Here is a 23,197-nt window from a genome sequence, read left to right as displayed (position 1 = left end):
TCACAGAGACCAAAGCAGATGAAGAACGTGTTGTGTGTGATACACTGAGGGTGAAAAAGAGAAATCAGTCAAGACAGGAACTGTGGGAGTACTGGAACTGGGTGGTAAAGAAATCAAAGCCTGAAGTTATGGCAAAAATACTAAGAATGAAGTGAAGTCTGGGGAGATTAAGCTGTGTGTGCAGCATCACAAAACAGAGCTGCCCAAAGAGGGAGGTTGCACTCCTGTCATCATGGTTCTGCCACTCCTCTGCTTTCCATCTTTAGTGCTTGTGGAGCTCTTCCACGAGCCAGCTCAGCAGCAGAAGCCTGTTGGAGCAGCTAGCAAATTGAATGATCTCACAAAGGGGTCTTGGGAGAGCAAACTACTAGAATTGGGGGGGTGTGTTAATGGGGGAGGTAGTATGACCTTCCCCATGTGGCAGTAGTGAGCTGTTAAATCTCCTGACAGATGAGAACTGCATAGGTGAAGAGAAGCAATTTGAAGCAAAGAGCCTGCTACAGAGAACAGGCAGGACTGAAGCAGTGACAGATTGGGAAGAAAGAGATGAAGAAGTTGGCAGAAGAATCAGCCTGTTAGAAATGTTCCTTCTCAGAATGCTGAGAGGATCCATGATTTTTTCAGTCTCACCATTTATTGCTGTCAACAAAAATTTCTGAAAGCCAGAGGAAAGGTGCAGATTTGTATGGCAATAGGCCATTAACATCCATTAGTAGAAGTGGAAGAGGTTTTTGCGATAGGGCTAAAGGCTCTGATTCTGCTGATAAGTCTTGATATAATTTGAGCATGGTGGAATTTCTCCCTTATTTAAAGGCCTAGGAAATTACGCATATAGGAAAGTAATGCTTTCTTAAAGTTGTAAAATAAACTAAAGATATGAAACATAAGTGGAGTCTTAATTTGTTGCATTTACAGATATGCACCATTATCTTTATTTTTAGTGTCTCTACTTCACCCAGAATAAAGAATGAACAGTATTAAAAGGCCTCATGAATATGTTGTTTCTCATCATAATTCTGTCTTACTGTGCCCTATTCAAATCCTGATCTGAGTAACTTAGTTTCCATAAGCAATCGGTGAGTGATTCTCTGTAGCGAACTTTGTTTCATACGTACATTAAATTTTCATTCTGTTCTGCGTATTTTCATTCTGTTCCCGCCCCCCCCCCCCCCACCCAACCCCACTTCGGGCTGGACACATTTACGATTATTCACCTGGCAACACATGATTCCGTATTATGTTTTTCTGTACAAATCTGTAAATAAGACCCTAGGAGTTGAGTAACCAAGTAAAACACTGCTGAAGAATGTTGTGGAACGTATGGGCTAAGTCTGGTGTCATCCCAGGAGCTCTGCCGGGGTCCAGGGGCAAAGCATGTGTGTCCTCGTTTTCCAGCGTCATGTTTATGTGCCTTTGCAATGACATTGTGCTTTCCCTCTGTGCACTTGTCCATCTTGCCCGCTCCAGGTGTGGACTGATTTGTAGGTGTGGTCCATCCTGTTCGCTTAAGAAAATTTGTAAGTAGTATTTCTAATTTTATTCCATGAGTTACTGTTGAAATACTGTCTATTGTTTAACGGCTTTTGGTAGATTTTGTTGGGGTGTTTTGGGTTCTGTTTTTTGGGGTAGGGGTTTTTTGGTAGATGAAATGCAAACAGGTGCTGTGCAGGAATTTTACGGATCACTCTGATACTCTGATGAGATACAATAGTATTGCCAGTCTGTGTCACTGGTAATACTGAAAATGCTTGTATAACTGAAAGTTTTGACCTTTTTTGATATCTGTAAGTCTGAAGCTTTAGATAGCTGGACATTTCTCCTAAAATGTCTTATTGGAGCATTCCGTTTAGTTGTTTAAACACAATATCAAATTGGCATAGCAGTGGAATATTTGATATCCATTAAAAATATAACAAAACCCAACAAGCATGACAAAAAAAACCCCTGGCTGTGCTTCATGTTAATGCTGTTGTCTTTTAAAGAGGCTTTCTGCTTTTGCATAAGAAGTTATAGTCCAGTTTGTATGATGTGAGGAGGCTGAGGGGAGACCTTATCGTTCTCTACAACTACCTGAAAGGAGGTTGTAGTGAGGTGGGTGTTGGTCTCTTCTCCCATGTAGTTAGCGATAGGACAAAAGGAAATGGGCTCAAGCTGCGCCAGGGGAGGTTTAGATTGGATATTAGGAAAAATTTCTTCACGGAAAGAGTAGTCAAGCATTGGAACAGGCTGCCCAGAGAGGTGGTGGAGTCCCCATCCCTGGAAGTGTTCAAAAAACGGGTAGATGTGGCACTTTGGGACATGGTTTAGTCTAGTCTACCCTTGATTGGTTTAGTGTGGACTTGGTAGTGTAGGTTAATGGTTGGACTGGATGATCTTAAAGGTCTTTTCCAACCTAAACGATTCTATGATTCTATGTATCAGGAGTTCCTGCTTGATGGGTATGTATTCTTTATTTCTCTGAATGAGGGTTTTATAAAATACTGGGTATCCATGATTGTTTGCCTAACTTAGCAAAGGGTCAACTACTTTCTTCTTAATTGTATTCTATACATCAGCATTAAATAGCAGGAGTGCCAGAGGTGACTGCAGAGTCCAGAGGCTAGTGCAGAAGCCACAGCTATTATATCTGGATATACTCTTGTCATAACTAAAACATTTATGGAAATAGGCTTGATATGGCTTCTGTGTGTAATCTTGTAACATGTTTTAATTCTGTTTTTTTTGAAGCCATGGCTACAGTCACCTTGATCACTTTAAGTCTGCAGTGCAGGGCATCTTCCCCCAACTCTCTCAGCCTTTCTTGTGCTTGCCATGACACTTGTATGGCTGCATAGAGAGCCAGGCTATGGAACTGATGTTGCTTTAAAAAAAAAAATATTTTTTTCTTCTGTTTGTCTTCCAATAGATCAGTTTCCTTTCAGCAGCAGCACAGATTTAAGTTGGATTAAAGTTAGCATCTAACCGTGACTTGACCTCTCATCCAAGTACACCAGTGGGTGTGGGACATAGCTTTTTATTTTTCTGGGGTTTGCTCTATTTCTGTTTTCCTTTCATCCCTTGAAAGAAGGGCTCATATCTGAGGGTGACCATTTAGATACAAAGGGACAAATTCAGCAAAGGAGACTCCGGAGGTACGGTGTCCCATACAGCATATCTGTTCTGTGGAATTTCTGAAATTTATCTGTGCTAGGAAGAGGTTTTTTGCTTACTAGTTCCATTGCTTGGAATTTATATATTAGCTTCCTTCAGCAATTTTGATCTTAGCTTTTATTTGGCCATAACTCTTAAGCAAACAATGTACCAGCATCTGGGTGCAGATGACCTGATATAGCCTCTTCAAATGTGAAGTTGTTGTATACCAGAAAACCTTAATCATTCTTTTTCTACCTTCTTTAATTTGCATTAGCATAATTAGAAGATGAATTTGACTGTAGGAGTGTGGTTTTTTTTTTTTTTCCCTCCCCTTCCTTATTGCAACAGGCCAGGCAAGTTCTTATTTGCATCTTTAAAGTATGCTTGGGAAAGATAAAAATTATCTTTGCCTTAAGCACAGTGCTCACAAATGCTCTGAGCTTACAGACAGATCTATTTTATTGTAAAAAATTACAGTTAGGTAACAATTTATTAATAAATATTACCAATCAGTATGCAAGCTGCCTATGAATTTTGTAAGAATTATTTCAAATGTTCAAATATTCCAATACTTAATATGTAATGTTTTATATAGGATAAAGTGGAGATGGCTAAAATAGCAGCTCTCTTGTTATGTTAATATGGCTTAGGAGTTAATGGACAGATTCTGCAAACACTGAGCTTAGGACCTGATGTTATATTACTGTGTCTTGACCTAAGTTGGAGCATTCATTGTAGAAGGTATTGCTGTTTGTTGTGTTGTCAGGATAGAGCTCTAAACACGGTGTTCTGAAACCCATTGCTTAAAACTGTGTGGGGTTTCTTTTTGTTTTCCCCTGCTGCAGGTGTGATGGACAGGTAGCAGAAGATTTCACTTTGATATCAGGGAATCAGAATGACCGAGTGCTTCCTGCCTCCCACTAGCAGCCCCAGTGAACACCGTCGGGTAGAACACAGTGGGGGTCTTGCTCGTACTCCCAGCTCTGAAGAAATCAGTCCTACAAAATTCCCTGGATTGTACCGCACCGGTGAGCCTTCACCACCTCATGACAGCTTGCATGAGCCTCCAGATATAGTATCCGATGATGAAAAGGAGCATGGGAAGAAGAAAGGAAAATTTAAGAAGAAAGAAAAAAGAAGTGAGTAGGCAACTTCTCTTATTTCATGCTTATAATTCCTCTTTCTCTGTTTCTTTCTCTCTCAAAATTGCTTAATATTCCCAATGGAACTTGTTTAGGTGTGAAGGAAGTTAACTTGTACAAAGAGGCTTTGTGCAATACCTGTTTCTCTTCCAAAAACCCCCACACCTTAACCAAAAAATGGATTTGTTTTTTGTTGCACAGATACAGCTGCCAAGCATGTGCCCAGAATTACTAACAAACATGTTTATCCAAAACCTTTAACAATGCATTGGTAATTGCCTGGAATGGGGTTCTCCTAATCTCAATATCTGTTCACATTCTAAGTGGAGGTTTCCAAGTGTATTTCCAAATAGATGCTTTTAGCTGAGGTGCTAGCTAAAAAGAACTGGAAGTTTGACCTGAATTTTGTACTTTTAAATTTGAAAGAGTCAGTTTCAACAACTTTGATGCTTCTCCCTTTTGTCTCCCGTATTCAGAGTTTGCTGTTGTGTACCATCTCAAGTTTTCATGTGCACACTGCACCATTATTTCAGGAGCAATAAAATCTGTGTCATTTTTTTTCTCTAGCTTCTCAGTTTAGTCTGATGATGCAGTTTCCTCCAGCAGTACCTAAGTATTATTGCAGAGTTCAAAAATGTGCAAGCCAACATCGGGATCTGAATTTATTAGAATGGACAGAGTAAAGGTTAGAAGAAAGTAAAGCTTTGACTACAGAATCCATTCTTTGTCAGTGTATCAGTGTCCAGAGTGGAAGTTTTCATTTAAAAGCGTACCCCTTCTCCAAAACAACAGAAGAGAAATCTCACTTCCTGCCTTTAGATTTGTGCAGAAAATTTTGGAAATATGAAATAGGTTTTATTCAATAGAGTTTTTCTACATATTCTGAAAGAACAAAGCACTTGGAAATACTAAGCTGATACTGAGCACTCTCAGTACCAGAAAGATCCTTACTGTCCAAGTCTCTGAAACCTAAATATCACAGCCCAAATGTTAGTACTTTTTAAGTGACATTTGTTTTAGCAAAATTTCAAAATAATGTTCATCTTCTACAATGCCTGTATCTCTGATGCCTGGAAGTTCTGGATGCCAGTGTACCCTGCCACTTCTTATATGTGAAATTTGGAAGATCAAAACCGATGAGACAGCACACAATATTCTGGCATGTTAGGATGAATATGGTGACTGTTTGTTATATGCATGCACATATTTAAATAATTACTCTAAGAATTTGCTGCCACTGCACTGCTTTTAAATCAAACCTGTTTCCTGGAATGCAGGATTTGTTTCTACCACAGTTTAGAAGGACTACTGTTATTAACTAAAGACTGTGTGCGTAGAAGATACTGTAACTCAAAAATATATTGTCCTCCAGTTAAAACCAACAGTTTAAATTCCTGCAGGCTTTAAGAAAACTGATTCTTTAGGTTTTTTCCTAATGCAAACAACATTAATACAGAATATTGGATTGGTGATGAAAATTTGGTATTGATTGGATGGGTATAAATTCAAGCTATTAGTAGCTGGCTTTTTTCCTCTTTGCAAATCAGCTTTCTGTTATAACTCTGGATTAGACACCTCTAAATTTGGAATTGTTAGAGGTCAGCATTATACATAGTGTGGGTTTCTTTGTGGTGTAATTCTGCATGTCTCATGGTGATAGTCTAACTGAAGGCTGAAGAGGAAAAAATGCTTCTTCAGCAAATACGTGCAGGCCTGTGCACATTAGCACTGTAACAGCTTTCTTCCACAAGTGGTTACAGCACATTTTATAGCTGATGTAAAGCAATTTTTGTTACTTAAAAGAAGCTTTAAAGGTACGAAAAATCCTCAAAAATGCAAAATGTAGGAAGAATCAAACTCTGTCTTGCAGCTGTAATATAAAAAGCATTCAGCATTTCTTAGCCAAAATACAAGTATGTCATATAATTGCCAGTCAGGTATAAGGGTAAGTTACATACAAAGCTTTCAGTATCTCTCATACAATCCAAAAATGGTCATTATTGTAAATACACCCTGAACAGACAGTTTACTTAAGTAAATGACAAGGGCTCTTTACAGTTGCTTAACATGGTTGATTTTAAGAGTTCCCCTTCCAGCTTTGCCTTTTGTTATTCCTTCCATACTTTTGATTCTTCAGTGTCTTCCACCTTTTAAAATCTATTGCATGTGTTCGGATTGTTTCTTTTCACTTTGCTGGCCAGCTGCTTTGATTTTGGACTATATACAAGCTGCAATGCTCCTGTAATTTGGGGTTTAAACACATATAATTGAACGTTTCAATGAGAAATAGACATGTTGGTATTAAATTATGACAGGGTGAATGTTTCTTCAATATTAGTGAATTAATGACGAGGTCATCCAAACTCCTGAAACTGTAGGACGGTATGTGGACAGGGAGGGATACATGTCCCAAGGTTACTCATTTTAGTTTTTCAGGTAAATCCTTTTTGCTGGAGTAATATACTCTTAGCTTCAGCATTATTACGTATTTCAAAAAAGCATTTTCATATGCCAGCAAGGGATGTCTATAGGGGAGGTCTGTTAGAAATTGTAAGGAGGCCATTGTCATCCTACAAAATAACCAAGTAGGTGCTATTGCAAACAAAACATTATTTTTACTGATCTGATGTGTGGAGAAGCTCTGAATGCAATTTCCAGATCTACAGAATAAGAAGTTTCTACCCGTGGAAAATTCTACTAGAATTTTCTACCTGTGATAAACATTAGAGGCCGTTCATATCAAGGTTTATATTTCTGTGTTGCTACATCCTATTCTACTGACAAATTACTATGTATATCTATATACCACTGTGCATTTATTTAGCAAAGTACCACTTGTAAAGAGTTTAAAAGTCTGCCTTTCAGTGCCAATAATTATTCTAAATCAAAATAAAGTAAGGTAAATTTCGTATTTCAACTTCATTTGCTCTCCTTGCATAGCGCTGCACAGTAATCTTGAATGCAGAATTTGGGAGTACTGTGCTCACATCAGTGAGTTGAATGTATATTAGAAGCAAACTGATCTAACTGAAAGTTGGATAGCAAGTGTTGGTAGTGTCTGTGTTGGTAGTGTCTGTAAGTTTGAAGTTCCTGTTAATAATACATCTTGTGGGTGAGGAGAGGAAATAGAAGTCATCTACCCAAGCTCATTAGGCATCCATGTGTATCTTACTGTTTTATTTAGCAATGGTATATAAGTTGATGGCAATCCCTCTGACAAATTGAAATTATATAACTAGCATTGCACATCGGTCCATATAGTCATATTTGACCTACTAATTCTTCCATATGTAAAAACGATCCATGTTTTCTTTCAGTGAATTAATTACAGATGCATGCAAATTTCCCCAGGGAGCCAAAAGCAGATGTAGAGGTATAAATTACTTATAAAATACTGGTGAAAGGGATACAGTAATTTTATTACCGGAAGTATGGTAAAGAAAATTGGACTACTCTGACAGGCATACAAATCCCCTCTTGGTATGGGTGGGAGGTTCTCTGTGAATCTGTAATTAGTATATATTTCTAAACTTTTGTTGACTTTTGTTACTGATACAAATTAAAATAGGCTGGTGTCCTGGTTTTGGCTGGGATAGAGTTAATTTTCTTCCTAGTAGCTGGCATAGTGCTGTGTTTTAGATTTAGGATGAGAATAATGCTGATAACACACTGATATTTTAGTTGTTGCTAAATAGTGCTTACGCTAGTCAAGGACTTTTTCAGCTCCCCATGCTCTGCCAGATGCACAAGAAACTGGGAGGGGGCACAGCCAGAATAGTTGATCCAAATTGCCCAAAGGGCTATTCCATACCATATGACGTCATGCTCCGTTTATAAACTGAGGGGAGGTGGCCGGGGGGCAGCGATCGCTGCTCGGGAACTGTCTGGGTATCAGTCAGCGGATGGTGAGCAATTGTATTGTGTGCCACTTGTTTTGGTTTTTATTATTATTGTTTTCCTTCCTTTTCTGTCCTATTAAACTGTCTTTATCTCAACTCATGAATTTCACTTTTTTTTTCCCCCGAATCTCTTGCCCATCCCACTGGGAGGGGGAGAGTGAGCGAGTGGCTGTGTGGTGTTTAGCTGCCTGCCGGGTTAAACCACAACAGCTGGTTTTGTATTTAACTTGCTCCTTCATGTCTTCCCATGAAGTCAAGAAATACCAGTTTCAGTGATGTGCTGTTGCTGGTGTTACATTACCACAGATCTAGAAAAGCACCAAGGTTTGCGTTGCAACAGGGAGTGTTGAGACACATAAGGCAGGCGCTCTCTTGGTGACACCGACCTCCAAGCTTGGGTCCCCCGTGCTGACCCAGAGGACGTGCTGATGCTATTCCGAGTGTCTGTGTGTGGGAACCCTACGCTGTTCGACTGGGAGCTATTACAACTACCCAGCAGGAAAGATTGAGGGCAGATTGTTCTGGGCTCTGGTGAAGATTTGGCTTTCTGTTTGGAAATGACATCTGTGAGCCCCATCTTGAAACAGTGCCAGCCCCATTTCATTCTCACAGAACACAGTGGTGATGTGTGGTCCTCCTTTGTCCTGTAGCTGGTGCATCAGCAGTTCTTTGTGTATCAGAGATTTGAATCCTTAGTTTATGCACTGCAGGTTTCCTTACCCATTTCTGGGTTTAGTTTACAAAAAGAGTGAATGATGGTATAGCCAGTAAACTGGGAGGATGAGACCTGGTTGCCGGTTGTCCTCCAGTTAACATTTGCATTTTCATATTAAAATTCAATTGGACAGGAACAGTGCTACAGTCTTTCTCCATCTTCTATGAAAATGCATGTTTGGTAGGCCTAGGGAAGAGTCCAGGATGGGAAGGGTCAGCTGGTCAAACAATTGTAATTATTTTATGGCAGTTCCATGCTTTAATACATTTCTTATATTTATTTGACTATTAAAAGCTACCTTCTACAGAGCAGCCAAGGAGGCTTCAAAACACAGCTCCTTGGAGGTGCTGAAATAATGCTGAGAAACTGCAGCTTAATGTAGTTTAGAACTGGAAGAATAAAAGACTGAATGTCCCCTGGTTCTTTTGCACAAGATCTTTCACCTGTGAAAGTTAAAGCCTATAATCTCATCTGTGATGCGCTCCCTTATAATCTAAGGGGGTAATTTTCCATTGCCCAAAACTATTCACACAGGAAGAGCACTTGGCTGTCGGTGTGCTTCCTCACTCGGGCAGAGGCGCTGCCTGTAGGCAGTGGAAGAGCCTCGAAGGGTCTGTGTAACAGGGGCTTCGCACTGGAGCAAGAGCTTGCTGCCCACTGCCTTGGGGGACCTGGCTGGTGCAAATGGCATGTAAAATGTCATCTTTGTTGGCCAGGTTTCAGGCTTACTTTTCTTATACAGGGCACTGTGTACATAAAATCACAGTTAAGTGACTTGGAAGTTGTGTTGGTTTGTACGTTGTTGGGTTTGGTTGTGGGTTGTTTTTCTGTTGGTTGATTGGTTTTTTGTGGTTTCTTTTTTTTTTGTAATCCACCTTTAAAGATTTCCTTCTTCTTGCCTGAAGGATAGGCAGGGCTAGCTGCAGAGGCGTAGTTAGTAAAAGCACTGGTGCGCGTTTTACACGGCAGTTGGTGTTTTGCTGCTGAAACAGTGTACTCCGCCCATGGACTTGTTTGAAGCTCTCGTGTATGCTTTTTAAGGCAAATACACAACTTCACTGACAGGTATTGTGCTGGTGTTACTGGAATTGTTTTATTCGCCTAGTGGAAAAGTAAGTGTACTCGGGCTTTTTTTTTTCTTTTGGAAACTTTTTGGTATTTGAGGCTGAAACGTTATGAACTTCATGCTTATCTTAAAATGCATAATCTGGAAAGGGATTGGGGACTTAAGTGGCTGAAGTTTAGTTTGTTAGACTTATGTGTATGTAGTAGATGATCCTTAACAGTGACTTTTATACTGTTGATTACAGGAACATAGAGAAGTTGCCAGACAGTTGTTTTTATTTTGCATTTCCCTGAATATTAGATGGGAAACTAGCCCATAAGATGGACATTGCCATTATGAGTAAGTATATAAAGTATTAATTGTTTAGATCGTTCAGGAGCTGTGTGGCTTATCTTCAATGTGATTATGCAACCTTGATTTAATCCTTGTCCACTTAATTGCGTAACTAGAGAAAACCTTCTGAAGAGTCAGGCAGGCGCTATTGTTTAATTCATGTTGCTGCTTCTCTCTCCTCCTTGCATATTACTTCTTGTTCTCTCCCTGTTGTAATATGCTATCTAGAAACTAAACAGACTTACAGCTGTCCTTTTGCCTTCTCCTTTGCCTAATAGCGGAAGGTTATGCTGCATTTCAAGAGGACAGTTCCGGTGATGAAGCTGAAAGTCCTTCAAAGTTGAAGCGGTCCAAGGGAATACATGTCTTCAAGAAACCCAGCTTTTCCAAAAAAAAGGAAAAGGATTTTAAAATAAAAGAGAAACCCAAAGATGAAAAGCACAAGGAAGACAAACACAAGGAAGACAAACATAAAGAGAAGAAGTCAAAAGACTTAACTGCAGCAGATGTTGTAAAACAGTGGAAAGAGAAGAAGAAAAAGAAAAAGCCAATTCAGGAGACAGAGATACCTCAAGTGGATGTTCCAAGTCATAGACCCGTGTTTGGCATTCCTTTGTCTGATGCAGTAGACAGGACCATGATGTATGATGGCATCCGCCTGCCAGCAGTTTTCCGTGAATGTATAGATTACGTAGAGAAGTATGGCATGAAATGTGAAGGCATCTACAGAGTTTCAGGTACTCTGGGCACACTGACATGCAGGTTCCTAAGGTCTTTACTTGCAGTTTTCATATTATTTTACCATTTTCAACACCTAGAGACTCTGTTTATAGTGCATTAACTTTAATTGTCAAAAAGATAATCAGGTAGCTGAAGTTAAGCAAACCTATAGGTCTGAGGTACCAGAAAAGTTGCTAATATGGTGGTACTGCTTAATGGCAGTAAAAATACACTTGTTTTGGCCTTTTGTGTTAGGCTGGTAACAATGAATAAATATGTTAGTGTGGCCAGCTTTTTTTTTTTAACTTCTGCATTAGAAATACAATGCTAGTTGATTGCAAAAGCAAAGATAAGATATAACCATTTTATTACTTAAGCTTCCCACTAAGTTGCTTTGTCTGCTTACTTCCATTGTATGATTTTTTTTTTCTTAAAAACTTCTTTTCTTTGAGCAAATACACTAATAAGCAAAAAACGCAAACTTCACGATTTAAGCTTAGCAACTGCAGGCTAATTAACCATGGTAGTTGCGTAACGCCAGCTTACATAAATGAAACATCAGTTTTAGTCACATTAAACAAAACAGTCCCTTTATTTGTGAACTGCCTCTGCAACGTAACTTGTGTAAGTACTTCTGTGGGTCTGTAAGGGAGCAAGAACAAGTGAGAAAAGGAATTTGACGAAAAGCATTTGAAACAAGTTGCCTAGCACTGTAAAACAGTAATCAGTCGATTTTAAAAGCTTCATTAAGCTGTCTTCATGCTGTCGATCTGCGTGTTATTTGGTAGGCATGCATAAATACCGCAGCAGCTTAAGCAGTTTCTTCATCTTGCCTATTGGAACATTCTGGTTGCTTGTTTTTTCAAGACAACAATGTGTTGGGAATTTTCACAGCAGAAGGTGTGTTTTCCGTAAATCAGTTTTGATGTCTGTACTTTGTAGGTGTTCTCCAGTGCAATAGCACCCTCTTGTGTGTGTAAGATTGTTTAAATTGATTGCTCAGAAAGACAATTGCAGTGGCTTAACAACCTACCAGCCGTTGTGATGACTAACTTACTTGGACGTGAAACTGAGCATATTTTACCTGGCAATTACCATGGGCTGAGTGCACCCAGTTTTGCTTGAGCCAAGCCATAGCAGCGCATTTAAGTCGGTGTAACTCAAGTGGGTGTTTGAGCTATAAGAATGAAATTTCCCTGAGTTTGGGAAGATTGGAATGTCACTGAGGTAGAAAAACAACTTGCGGAAAATCTTGGCTGGGTTGAATAATTATGTGAACGCACTTTTATTCACACAGTGCCTCAAATCAAGAATCCTGTGTGAGATTCCTCCGCTGAGGAGGGCCAGCTGGAAATCTGGAAACTAAAAAGTGTGGGTTTTGTTTTGACAGAAGAAAGCTGTTATAGGTAGAACTTGTTGCACAATATTTGAGTTGATGGCATATTTGCTGCTTGGCTTAGGGCTGTACAGTTGAACAGCCTGAAAGACGCTGAATGCAAACACACAATTGATCTTATGTTCCCCTACCCTTCCTCACCCTATTTTATGTTCCTTGATGCAAGGGAATGCTGGTGCCAGTTCTGATTCGGAGCTTCAGCAGTGCTGTGGTTTTGCTTCATAGTAGTAGTCGGTGCTTTTAGAAGCAGTCGTCAGTGATCACATAATTTTGAGTCATGATTTTAACTTTGTTACACGTAGATAACTTTTAAAAGGTATCCCTCAATTAGCTTACATTCTAAGAAGTGAAATAAATGCATCTAAGTTTAAATATAACTATTACATGTTTACAGTTGAAGATTTCTCTTAATTCTTGATCTAAATATTTTAAGGAATAAAATCAAAAGTTGATGAGCTAAAAGCAGCCTATGATCGAGAAGAATCTCCCAACTTGGAAGAATACGAGCCCAATACAGTAGCCAGCTTGCTGAAACAGTACCTACGAGAACTGCCTGAAAATTTGCTTACCAAAGAGCTAATGCCCCGCTTTGAAGATGCTTGTGGAAAGAGCACAGAAGCTGAGAAAGTCCAGGAGTGCCAGAGGTTGCTGAAAGAGTTGCCAGAGTGTAACCATCTCCTAATTTCTTGGCTGATTGTGCATATGGACCATGTTATTGCGAAGGAACTGGAAACAAAAATGAACATCCAGAATATTTCTATAGTGCTCAGCCCTACTGTCCAGGTACGTGCACCACACAGCAAGCGTTAGGGCAGAACTTCAGCCCAAGAAAGACTCCTTTGCAGGAATTCTTTTGCAGGTGGGAAACAGGTATTGTCTGATACACTTAAGCTAAAGTACAACTTGTCTTTATACCTCGGGAACCTAAAATGGTGGGAAGGGGGAACAAGACTTTCTGAGTGTGAGATGGGTCTAGTATGGGTCTGATATTTGTGTTATTAGGAGAGAATGACAAAGACTGCTGTCGGGGTTTTAATTCTGTTGTGAACAGAAGTAATTTAATGTTGAATTTGCCCAATAATTCATGCAGATACACAATTTCTGTGGGCTTGTGACTCAGTGATAATTTAGCAAAGACTGTATTGTTGCTTCATTCCAATATCAAGCCAACAAACCCTGTCCTGCAAAGAGATCTTCCTGGTGCAGTAATGACTTGGGTATAATGGCTTTGGTGTCTGCAGTCACATTGCTGGGGAAAACAACTGACTTAGTTTTCCAGTAAGATTTTGTGGTTTCTGGATTGATTAATTCCTTAATAAACATCTTGGAAGTATTTAATTTAAATATAGCTCAGAATTATCCTATGCATAATGGAACCATGGCATTATTGGGTGTGGGTCTTCTAGAAGAAAACCCACACTTTAGAAGAGCTTGGGTTTATAATTAAGAGTCTAGGTGGAGGCCCAGTAGCAAGGGCTGCGTAGTATTCTGGCTATTTTGCTGTGCCAGACATTTTTTAGCTAGCAAACGAAGTAACAATTAATGTAAAACAATGCAGGCCCAATCATGTTTTGTTGCTAAGTAGATTTTAGCAATTAAAATGCAGGTAGTGACAGAACTCTAATCTTTCTTTTGGGATAAATATTTTAATTTTAATGAAAGATACAGTATCAAAATAAACACTTGCTTCTGTCTCATGTTAAAACAAGTACTGCACTAGCAGCTCCTTTCAAACTACTTTTTCTACTGTATTAAATCATCTGAGAGAAGTTGTAGAAAATACTTACAGGGTGGGGGGGGTGGAAGAAGGTAGCCAGCGACCAGCCGTAGTGCAGTACGGTTGGTGTTCCCTCTTACCTATTGCTATCACTAACTACCTTTATGTGAGTGAAAAGAAAGATTTAATACATTTCTGTACCTACCAGTGATGGAAATCATTGTGGTAGGTTAAAGCGTGTGAAAACTCTTGAGTTTAGCATGAAAATGCCTCAGATAAACAGGTAAGAGAGACAGTGAAGTGATTCCTTGAGGGCAGCACCAGGTCGTTTAAAGTATCAGTTTTAATCCAGTTTTTAATCTCTTAGGACAAGCTAACATGACTGTGATTCACAGAAAGGCATACTAAGGGCTGATCTGTTTCTGGAGGAAGACACTATGCTTCACAGATAAAGATCATGTGAATAAATCATCTTAACCAGTTATTTTGTCTGTCCTTTCTGTGCAGATCAGCAACCGTGTCCTGTATGTATTTTTTACACATGTCCAGGAGTTCTTTGGGAATGTGACCCTAAAGCAGGTGACAAAACCTCTTCGCTGGTCAAATATGGCAACAATGCCAGCACTTCCAGAAACACAAGAAAGCATCAAAGAAGAAATCAGGCGACAGGTTGGCACGCACTTTAGTGTTTTTCTGTTTATCTTTGCCCTGGCTTTTATACATTCAGCAGTAAATTCTCATAAGCTTGTAACATACTCTTTAATTGTATCACAATTGTCCTGTTGCTGGAGACCACTGGAAGGAGATGGATGATATTCTTGCCCATTTCATGTGTGGAAAGTTTCTATGGTCTTGTGATGACTATAGCCATGTCTTTTGTGGATCGCTTTGCTAAGTAGTTCAATACTTTTATGGTGGGAGGAAGGTTGGGAGAACATGCTGAAGAGCAACATTAAAGAAACCACACGTTTTAACTCGTGCTGAATGTATGTTAACACTTGTTGGTCGACATCTTAAGCTTTGAAAACCAGAACTCCAAGCCTGTTGCCATGAAGCCAAACAGATTTTTCTTTTCAGTCTGCCCTGCTATGATACATTAAAGACACTAATTTCTTTGGCAATATTATTTCTAGGAGTTCCTACTGAACTGTTTACACAGAGACTTGCAGGCAGGGATAAAAGACTTATCCAAAGAAGAGAGACTCTGGGAGGTGCAAAGAATCTTAACAGCTCTTAAGAGGAAACTAAGAGAAGCTAAGAGACAGGTGGGTAACTTTTCTATTTATTGGCCAAATGTGTAAATCATAGGTGAAACTTATGTGGGGTATTTTTAACTGTGGCAGTTCTTCCTAAAGTTTCATGACTGTCCTTTCTTCACTGTTTACCCCTGTTTCTTGGGGAACATCATTCAGCCTTATTGTTTAATCTTATAGCTGAAAATACCATAAATGTGAGGTGGGTCCACAATCACGGACTAGGGGGTTCTTCTAACGTTCAGAGGCCGTGACAGGTGTACAGGGTCAGTATTCTCTGGGTTTATAATTTAGATTTAGACAGGATGGGGGCCACTGAGGAATTTTATTACGAGTTCCTGTCTGTGCATTCGACTTTTCATTCTGCTCTGAGTTTTAGCTTGCAAACCCTAAAGAGAAACATAAAAGATACTTTCTAGAATCAACTTTGCATAATTTCTGCTATTATTTTAAGAAACTCCAGTTACAGAGCTCTGAAAGTACGAGAAGAGAAATGCATTTTTAGGGAAAACTGAGCAATTAATGAGTTCATATAGCTGTGTCAGCTAGAAATCTTGAGTTTTGCTCTTCCATGTATTTCCAAGATACATATAGAGAAAGGGACAGATAGACAGGGTGTATGTATTCAACAGTGCTTTGAATGCTTCTGTGGGTTCAGTAGGAAACGGATCACTTGACCACTACTGTTTTGAAGTATAGGTTTAGTGTGTTACACTTGTACCTAGGATGGTGTTCTCTGGGTGGAGCAGATAATCTTTATTCTTAGTATTCATACAACTTGGAACAAAATATCTGAGCATTCCCTAATTTGTGACAATGCAAAAGACATCCAGTTAGATCAAACCACATTTCAATCTTTTTACTGCAGATTTTTTCATCTTAACTTTAGATGGCTGAGGAGCAGTTGCATTTTCTGGTTAGCTGGCTCCCCCCAGGGACAGCAAGATCTTCACACTCCTTCACAGCTGTTTACAACAACAACAACAACAACAAAATTAAAAACTTAGTGTTTGACTGAGCATGTACTCCTTAAATGCTTAAAACAGTGTGTCCTGGAGTACCAAGAAGAATTACTGGAAGACTCAAGGTTAACAAACTTCAGAAGCGTTTTTTTTAGAACTGTCACATGTCCCAGAGACAGACCTTGGTGAAAACTTTCAAAACAACTGAGACGGTGATTCTAAATTTGGAAAATAATTTGTTTGAAAAATATTTCTTACAGTAAATAGAGTGACTGGGGAAGCTGTCCTTTTAAAAGTTGTTCTCTTTCTCTGGCAGGAGTGTGAAACAAAGATTGCACAAGAAATTGCTAGCCTTTCAAAGGAGGATGTCTCCAAAGAAGAAATGAATGAGAACGAAGAAGTTATAAATATTCTGCTTGCACAGGTAGATGGCAGGCACTTACCCATTTGTCTGCTGGTATTTTCTTGTTCCGTATCTTTCAGAAATATTAAAGATTCTCTTGTCCCTTCTAATGCAATGAGAAATGGAAAGCTTAAAGGGGTCTCTCTGTCAATTAAAATACAAGGCTTTGTTTTAATGGTAAATAAAGTAGGAAAGGAAGGCTGACTGCAGGAGGGAACCCAAAGCTGAGTAGACTCTTGTTAACAGTGGAGACACTGTGCAAACAAAAAAAAAAGGTAGCCTTTGGTGTTAATATACTTAGAAAGCACTTCCAAATCCAACCAGATTTAATACCATTAACTACTTTCCTGCTGATCAAAGAAAGGAAGTAAGGCAGCTATTTTGGCTTTTTTGCCTTCCTTTGCTTCCCTCGGAAGCTTTGATCTTCTCTTCACTGTACTTTCTTCCTTCTATTCATCTTCAAAGACATATTTTAGAATTCAGTTTTTCTAGTTATTTTACTAGTTATCCAGAGCTTTCCGCTGTGATTTAAGGAAATAGGCAGCCAAACATGCCAGAATTTGGTGCGTCATCTCCACAACTATTCAGTACAGCAGTCATCCTGAGGATTCAGAACAGACGTTGTTGGTTTTGAACTTTGCTTTGAGGTCTTGATGAATCAGAGTTCAAAGGAGGCATGCTAACTACTTCTACTGAAAGTATTTTACCAGAGAACAGCATCATCTCGTCACTTCCCAGGGCACACTTACTGCATGGTCCTGTAGGACATAGAGTCAAGGCTTTAAGTGAACTAATTGATCATTGCAGGAGAACGAGATTTTAACAGAACAAGAAGAACTGCTGGCCATGGAGCAGTTTCTGCGGAGACAGATTGCCTCGGAGAAGGAAGAAATAGATCGCCTTCGAGCAGAAATAGCTGAAATACAAAGGTAAAAGGGAGACCGCTTACATCAGATCTCCCACCAGGAGAGCACTCTTTGATTAAAAGTACCTGTATGCCCTTCTGAAACAGTCCTCTGAACTATGCTTAAAAGCTTACCCTGTGAACATCACATTTGAAAGCCACCTGTTTTTACTGAAATCTCAGCAACTTTGGACCTTTCAGAATATTTTCTGTTAGTGTAACGATGGCATTACGATCTAAAGGAAACAGACCCTGTGCACTAAAAAAAAAATCCCTCTAGGAAATCACTGGTTTATTAAATTAAGCCTTGAAGGGAAATGCTGATTTTGTTCTTACAACCGTTGCAGATTATTCAGCGGATGTAAGTTAACTCTTTTATGTTGCTGCAGTTCTGGCAAACTTGAGGAATTGTTTAAATCCGAGTCTGTCATTGCTCTTTCAGTCGCCAGCAGCATGGCCGAAGTGAAACTGAGGAATATTCTTCCGAGAGTGAAAGTGAGAGTGAAGATGAGGAGGAACTGCAGGTCATCCTGGAAGACTTGCAGAGGCAGAATGAGGAACTGGAGGTAAGATTTGAGTCAGTATTAACTGGTACTCTTCTCCTTCGTGGTTACTTGATTTAGTCTGTGCAGAGATGTTTGCACGTGTGCAAACTGGTGGCTTTGCAGCTATTTCGCCTAGGCATGAAACCCACGTGCTCCATTGTTTTTAAATCGCTGTTGCGTGCAAGTCCATGCTGCTGTCTGGGGTAGCCGCAAAGCTTCATTGTGCAGTGCTGAAAGGCCCCCCTCGCTACAGCAGTCTTTTGTCAGAAGGAGCCCTGACACTTGTTTTTCCTTCCTTAAAAGATCAAGAACAATCACCTGAACCAAGCGATTCACGAGGAGCGAGAGGCCATCATAGAACTGCGAGTGCAGCTTCGACTACTGCAGCGAGCTAAATCAGAGCAGCAGGTGCAGGAAGAAGAGGAGCCAGAAAAACGCGGGGGTGTTTCTCAGCAGCAAAGAGACAGTGTCCTGGAGACAAAAGCAGCCAAAGAGCAGCCAAAGGCAAGCAAGGAGCAGCAAGTCAAGCCATCGCCAAGCAAAGACAGGAAAGAAACTCCAATTTGATCCGGCTCCTTGGATATGCATCAAATCAACCGAACTGTGCAAATTACTGTAATTTGAGTCAAACTGCACAAATTATTGCTGGCTGTGTACATTCTGTAAAGAAACTTTTCTTTTAAGCCCTGGAGACTTTTGTCTCTAATACTTGTGGCATCTACTCATCAGACTCAGGTGAGTTTGCAGAGGCCAGAAGAGTTTTCCAGTTAGTATCAGATTATTTCAAGACTGGTTTCCTTCAGGTGATTTAAAATAATTCAGTAACAGTTTTATTTTTAAACCAAAATCATTATTTACATTCATTGGCGCAGAATTGGGAGATCTCATTTTCAGTAAATAAACAAACCCCCACCCACACTTATTATTTGCCTTGTGAACCTATTCATCCTCATTCACCATTATTTCTGCTTACTAACCTAGTCACTTCTTGCTTGTGCCTTTGATACCTTTCTGATGCAGATTATATACAAAGGAGCTTTAAACTTATTCTGGGTTGGCTGAGAAGTTGGGAGACTGCGGGGTATCATGTTTACCTGACATGCCCTTAAGCTTCATTTTTTGTTCCGAGATGTACTGAATAAATGTAAAAACTTGAGAGATGTTATTTATGTCCCTGTACGACGGAAATGTTCATCAAGAGCTGTCCGTGTCTTTTAGCGATGTAGGTAACCCACTCACGCATTTGGAAGCCACCATCCTCATACCCGTTTCAGACGGGCTGCGCTCACACTGCTGCCATACAGCCAGCAGCTTTGTCCTCATCCATTTTAAATGTTTCAGTCCCTCGGAGAAAGCCGCTGGCGGACGCTTTGGGCAGCGACGGGGATGGGCTGCGTCACGTCAGAGCGCTCCGCCTGACCGAGCAATACAGCACTGCCCTCTGCGGAAAGGCAGGGCCTTGCACTTTCCAGATGAGCCTGAAGAGCGAGGGCCCTGGGAGGCACTGGGGGCTCAGCAGTAGCCTCCACATCTGTTGTTCCACCTGGGACTTGCTTTTAGTTTGGCTGTTTCATGGCTTCTAACCCATGGAAGCCTCCAGCCACGCTGGCGTTTAAGGGCCATTTAATGTTTCAGATACACTCATGAGACCCATCCATCCACCGACAGACAGCAAACTCCACCGGGTGCACATAGGCTATCTTATTTTTTTAATCTGGATATTTATTTTCAGCACCTGTTGGATGTGGTTGTATTCTTTATCTATTGCACTGTTGCGAATCATTGGCCATGATTTGATTTTGTACAAATAATGCTTTGATATGTTATAGAAAAACAGCATAGTATTTTTTTAAAATTTGGGAAAAAAAAAATTTATAAACACAGAAAATGTGGTCAGATGACAAATGTAAACTAAAGCATTCTCCCTCGCCTTCGTTACATACATTTTATATTTGCTGGCAATATTTAAACTTTTTTGTTTGTTGAATTCACACTAATTCCTATTGAATCGTCATGGATTTTTCTAATGTTCTTCAGACAAATCTCTTAATATTGGTTAACTTTTATTTTGTTAGGATTGTATTTATCAAGCAAATAAATTCAACAGCCATTTGAAAGTAGTTTCTAATTTATCTATTTCATAATGCAAGTGGGGTAGGCTGCCTGCAGTCGAGAAGTTTATATGAAAAATAAATTCAGGCTTTCTTTAATAGCTCTCCTCTGAAAGAACACTGTCTGCAATTGAATGTCAGAGAAAGCTTCCATAACTCAGCTGAAGATCAAGTTTGAGTTGATAAAATGAAAGATTTTAAAGACTTTGCTTCTCGATTACTCCTAGAGATTTCAGTGGCGAAGGTGAAAACCATCCTCTTTGTCACATCCTTACTTCCAACACACGAACAGCGCTCTTTCTCCTGCAGCCTTACAGTGCGCTTGAAGGGTGGCGCTGCTGAAGTCTTAAATGAGGTGGAATTGCTGCTCCGGCCATAATACAGCAACTGTAACTAGAAATTTAGTTTCAAAACGCCTGAAAGGGGTTTCTTTGAACTTTTCTTTCACGTTCTTTCAAATGATATAGCTAATGACAAACGCAGTTATTGATAAAACCCCTGTAAAGCCTGTGGTTAAAGTCATAGGGGTGAGTCATTGCTGGCCAAATCCAGCACGGGCCGGCAGTGCTCAAGCCCAGCAGCCGCAGGGCAGCCCCAGGGCAGGTGGCTGAGGCAGCCCCAGCCTGCGCACCCCGGGTGCCGCGCGGCGAGGGGGCTGCCCCTCCTGCCCCCAGCCACCGCGACGGGGCCCGGCTGCCCCAAGGCCAGCAGCGTTACCCCGACGCCGGTGCTCGTGGTGAAAAAGCCGCGCTAGCAGCAGCAATTTCAGAGAGCCCATGCAGCAGCTGCAAATCACGAGCTAAAAAAGCCAAAGCTCATTTGAAATACAGCAGAAAGTAACTACCATGCGGTAATCTGAGTGTGGGGCTCAGATCACCTCATAAGCTGCCTTATCAATCCAAAGTGCCTTACGATGAAATCCGTGGGCTGCAGAGCTCATGCGATTGCCTCCCATGGCACCAACACCCGCACAGCTGGCTGCCTTCATGAAGTCCACACATGTCTTGAATAACCAATTGATCTAAATCAAAGTACTTTAAACACATTTAAATTGACTTAAAATAAGACTTTTTCCAACACCATACAGCTTGTATGTGCCGAGCGCAGCAAGAGAACCTCTGTCAGACCCTTTGGACAAAGAGCAGCCTTACTTACCTTGACTGAACTGAAGAAATGGGCCTGCAACGTTAATTCTAGTGTTCTGGACTTAACAGCGCTTCTGTGACAGTTTGATGTGGCCCATCTGCTTTGCTCTTGAAAAATCGAAGTGTTCCCACCACAGAGCAATTACTTCAGCGAAGTGGGGGGATGACGGGACAGCTACATTCCTTACCTGGTTTTACAGTCCCTTTCAACACCAGCCTGGACCAGATTTTGTCAAATCAGTCATTCAGGAGGCCGGAGGAGCAAGAAGCACCGTATAAACAAGTCACTGGGACCACAATGCCAACATGAATTGGGACACAAACCTGGGTTTCGCCAGCAGCAGACTCCTTGCATCTAACCGGACACATGACGGGTTTTATACTCGTAACTTACTGAAATACTCCAACTGTAAAACGAGCCAATGTCAGACATCTTGCATACCAAGTAGGTTTTTTTTCCTCCCAATAAAGTCTTTTTAAAGCCTATTTAAAAATAGCAGCCTGAAGTGAACTGTTGCTTACCTGAACAGGGTGGGAGGGTTTTATTTATTGAAAGGGGGGAAAAAAAAAAAAAAAAAAAAAAAGACACAAAACCACGAGCCATATTCCTCTCAGATCACATCCCTACAAGTCTAAAACCACCAGCTTGTGTCCAGCACCTTGCAGGATTCCAGCCGTCCTTCCAGGCTTCCCGGGCTCTGCGTTGTCCACACTAGGTTTCCAACGCTGGCTCGGCTTCATTCTCACGGAAGCAGAAGCCGCCAGTTCTGGTGCGATTCTGAAAGATTTCCTCTCCAGCGCAGGGAGGTACGCCGAAAGCACTGCTGTGCAGCACGGTTCTACAAGGAACCATCAGGGGTTCCAGAAATTCATCGTCCTTTGTGATGAAAGATAAAGGACCGCTGTACAGGAAGCTTCCACCTCCATTCACTCATTCCAATACTAGCACCAGGGGGATTCATTTTTATCTCAGTGTCTCTTCAGATTAATGAGCTAAGTCTAATTTTTAAAGTCTATGTACTAAAGCCAAGAATTTTACACCTGACCATGTAAAACTGTTCTCTTTGAATTAAAAAAAAAAAAAAAAAACAACCCAAAAACCTAAAGCATCAACCTGAATCTCTGCCAAAAAGAGGTTTGACCAAGCTTAGTCCGTCAAGGTTTTCATTTTTCCGCATCCACCTCCGACTCGCACTGCTTCATCTGCAGAGGGAAAAGTGCCTCATCCAGACCAAACATGGCTTCTACCCAACAGCACAAGTTCCCTACAGCGTTCTTTCAAACAGGCTCCGACAGCAGAAGCCAGCAGCACCGTGCTCCGTACCGGAGAACGGCCGTCAGTCCTCACTGTCCCAGGGAGACGAGGCGCAGCCTCAGCAGCAGGGCCTCGGGCCAAGCTCCCGGCTGCTCCTCCGTCCCGTCACAGGCACGGACGCCCAAAGCGACGCCTGTCAGAACGGACCCCTGGGGCGCTCCGTGCCTCCGGCTCAGCGCTGGCACTTCCACTGCTGACCCGCTCGGACTCAATGGACTGGTACCGAGTTTCATCTGGAGCTTCTTGCGTTGCTGACTCTTAACAACGTGCAGGAAGGTCTGCCAAAGGATTACGTTGCGAAGTGTATGATTTTAACCAGACAGCCCCGCTCCCACGCACTAGAATTCCCCATCTGAACTGCAAAACGCAGGAGTTCTCCGTACAGCGAGGTCAGGGCTCAGGGCAGCCAGAGCAGCCCTTGCTGTCTGCGAGCACGCCC

The 23,197-nt window shown here is 41.0% G+C and overlaps 1 protein-coding gene across 4 annotated transcripts in view; it reads left to right on the top strand.

Annotated features, from left to right (window-relative positions):
• Positions 1-20,788, top strand: part of RALBP1 (ralA binding protein 1) — a 35,913-nt gene extending 15,125 nt beyond the window's left edge. The window contains exons 2-11 of one of the 4 annotated variants that reach the window (XR_012830848.1): positions 3,978-4,271; positions 10,566-11,024; positions 12,837-13,186; positions 14,628-14,789; positions 15,254-15,385; positions 16,652-16,759; positions 17,546-17,667; positions 18,085-18,208; positions 18,491-18,922; positions 20,401-20,788. Coding sequence is in view for 2 of the 4 variants with exons in the window: in XM_075705438.1 (XP_075561553.1) it covers positions 4,028-4,271; positions 10,566-11,024; positions 12,837-13,186; positions 14,628-14,789; positions 15,254-15,385; positions 16,652-16,759; positions 17,546-17,667; positions 18,085-18,208; positions 18,491-18,754 (1,965 nt within the window). In the remaining 2 variants the exon portion in view is untranslated. Of the gene's footprint in view, positions 1-3,977; positions 4,272-10,198; positions 10,294-10,565; positions 11,025-12,836; positions 13,187-14,627; positions 14,790-15,253; positions 15,386-16,651; positions 16,760-17,545; positions 17,668-18,084; positions 18,209-18,490; positions 19,344-19,405; positions 19,845-20,400 lie in introns of those variants that run through there. The other 3 variants (XR_012830849.1, XM_075705439.1, XM_075705438.1) reach the window with 3 other exon arrangements.
• The last annotated feature ends 2,409 nt before the right edge of the window (positions 20,789-23,197 follow it).

Source organism: Pelecanus crispus, chromosome 2 (assembly GCF_030463565.1).
Source record: "Pelecanus crispus isolate bPelCri1 chromosome 2, bPelCri1.pri, whole genome shotgun sequence".
Classification (NCBI taxonomy): Eukaryota; Metazoa; Chordata; class Aves; order Pelecaniformes; family Pelecanidae; genus Pelecanus; species Pelecanus crispus.
Note: the sequence above shows the minus strand (reverse complement) of the source record. Positions and strands in the feature narration are given on the sequence as shown.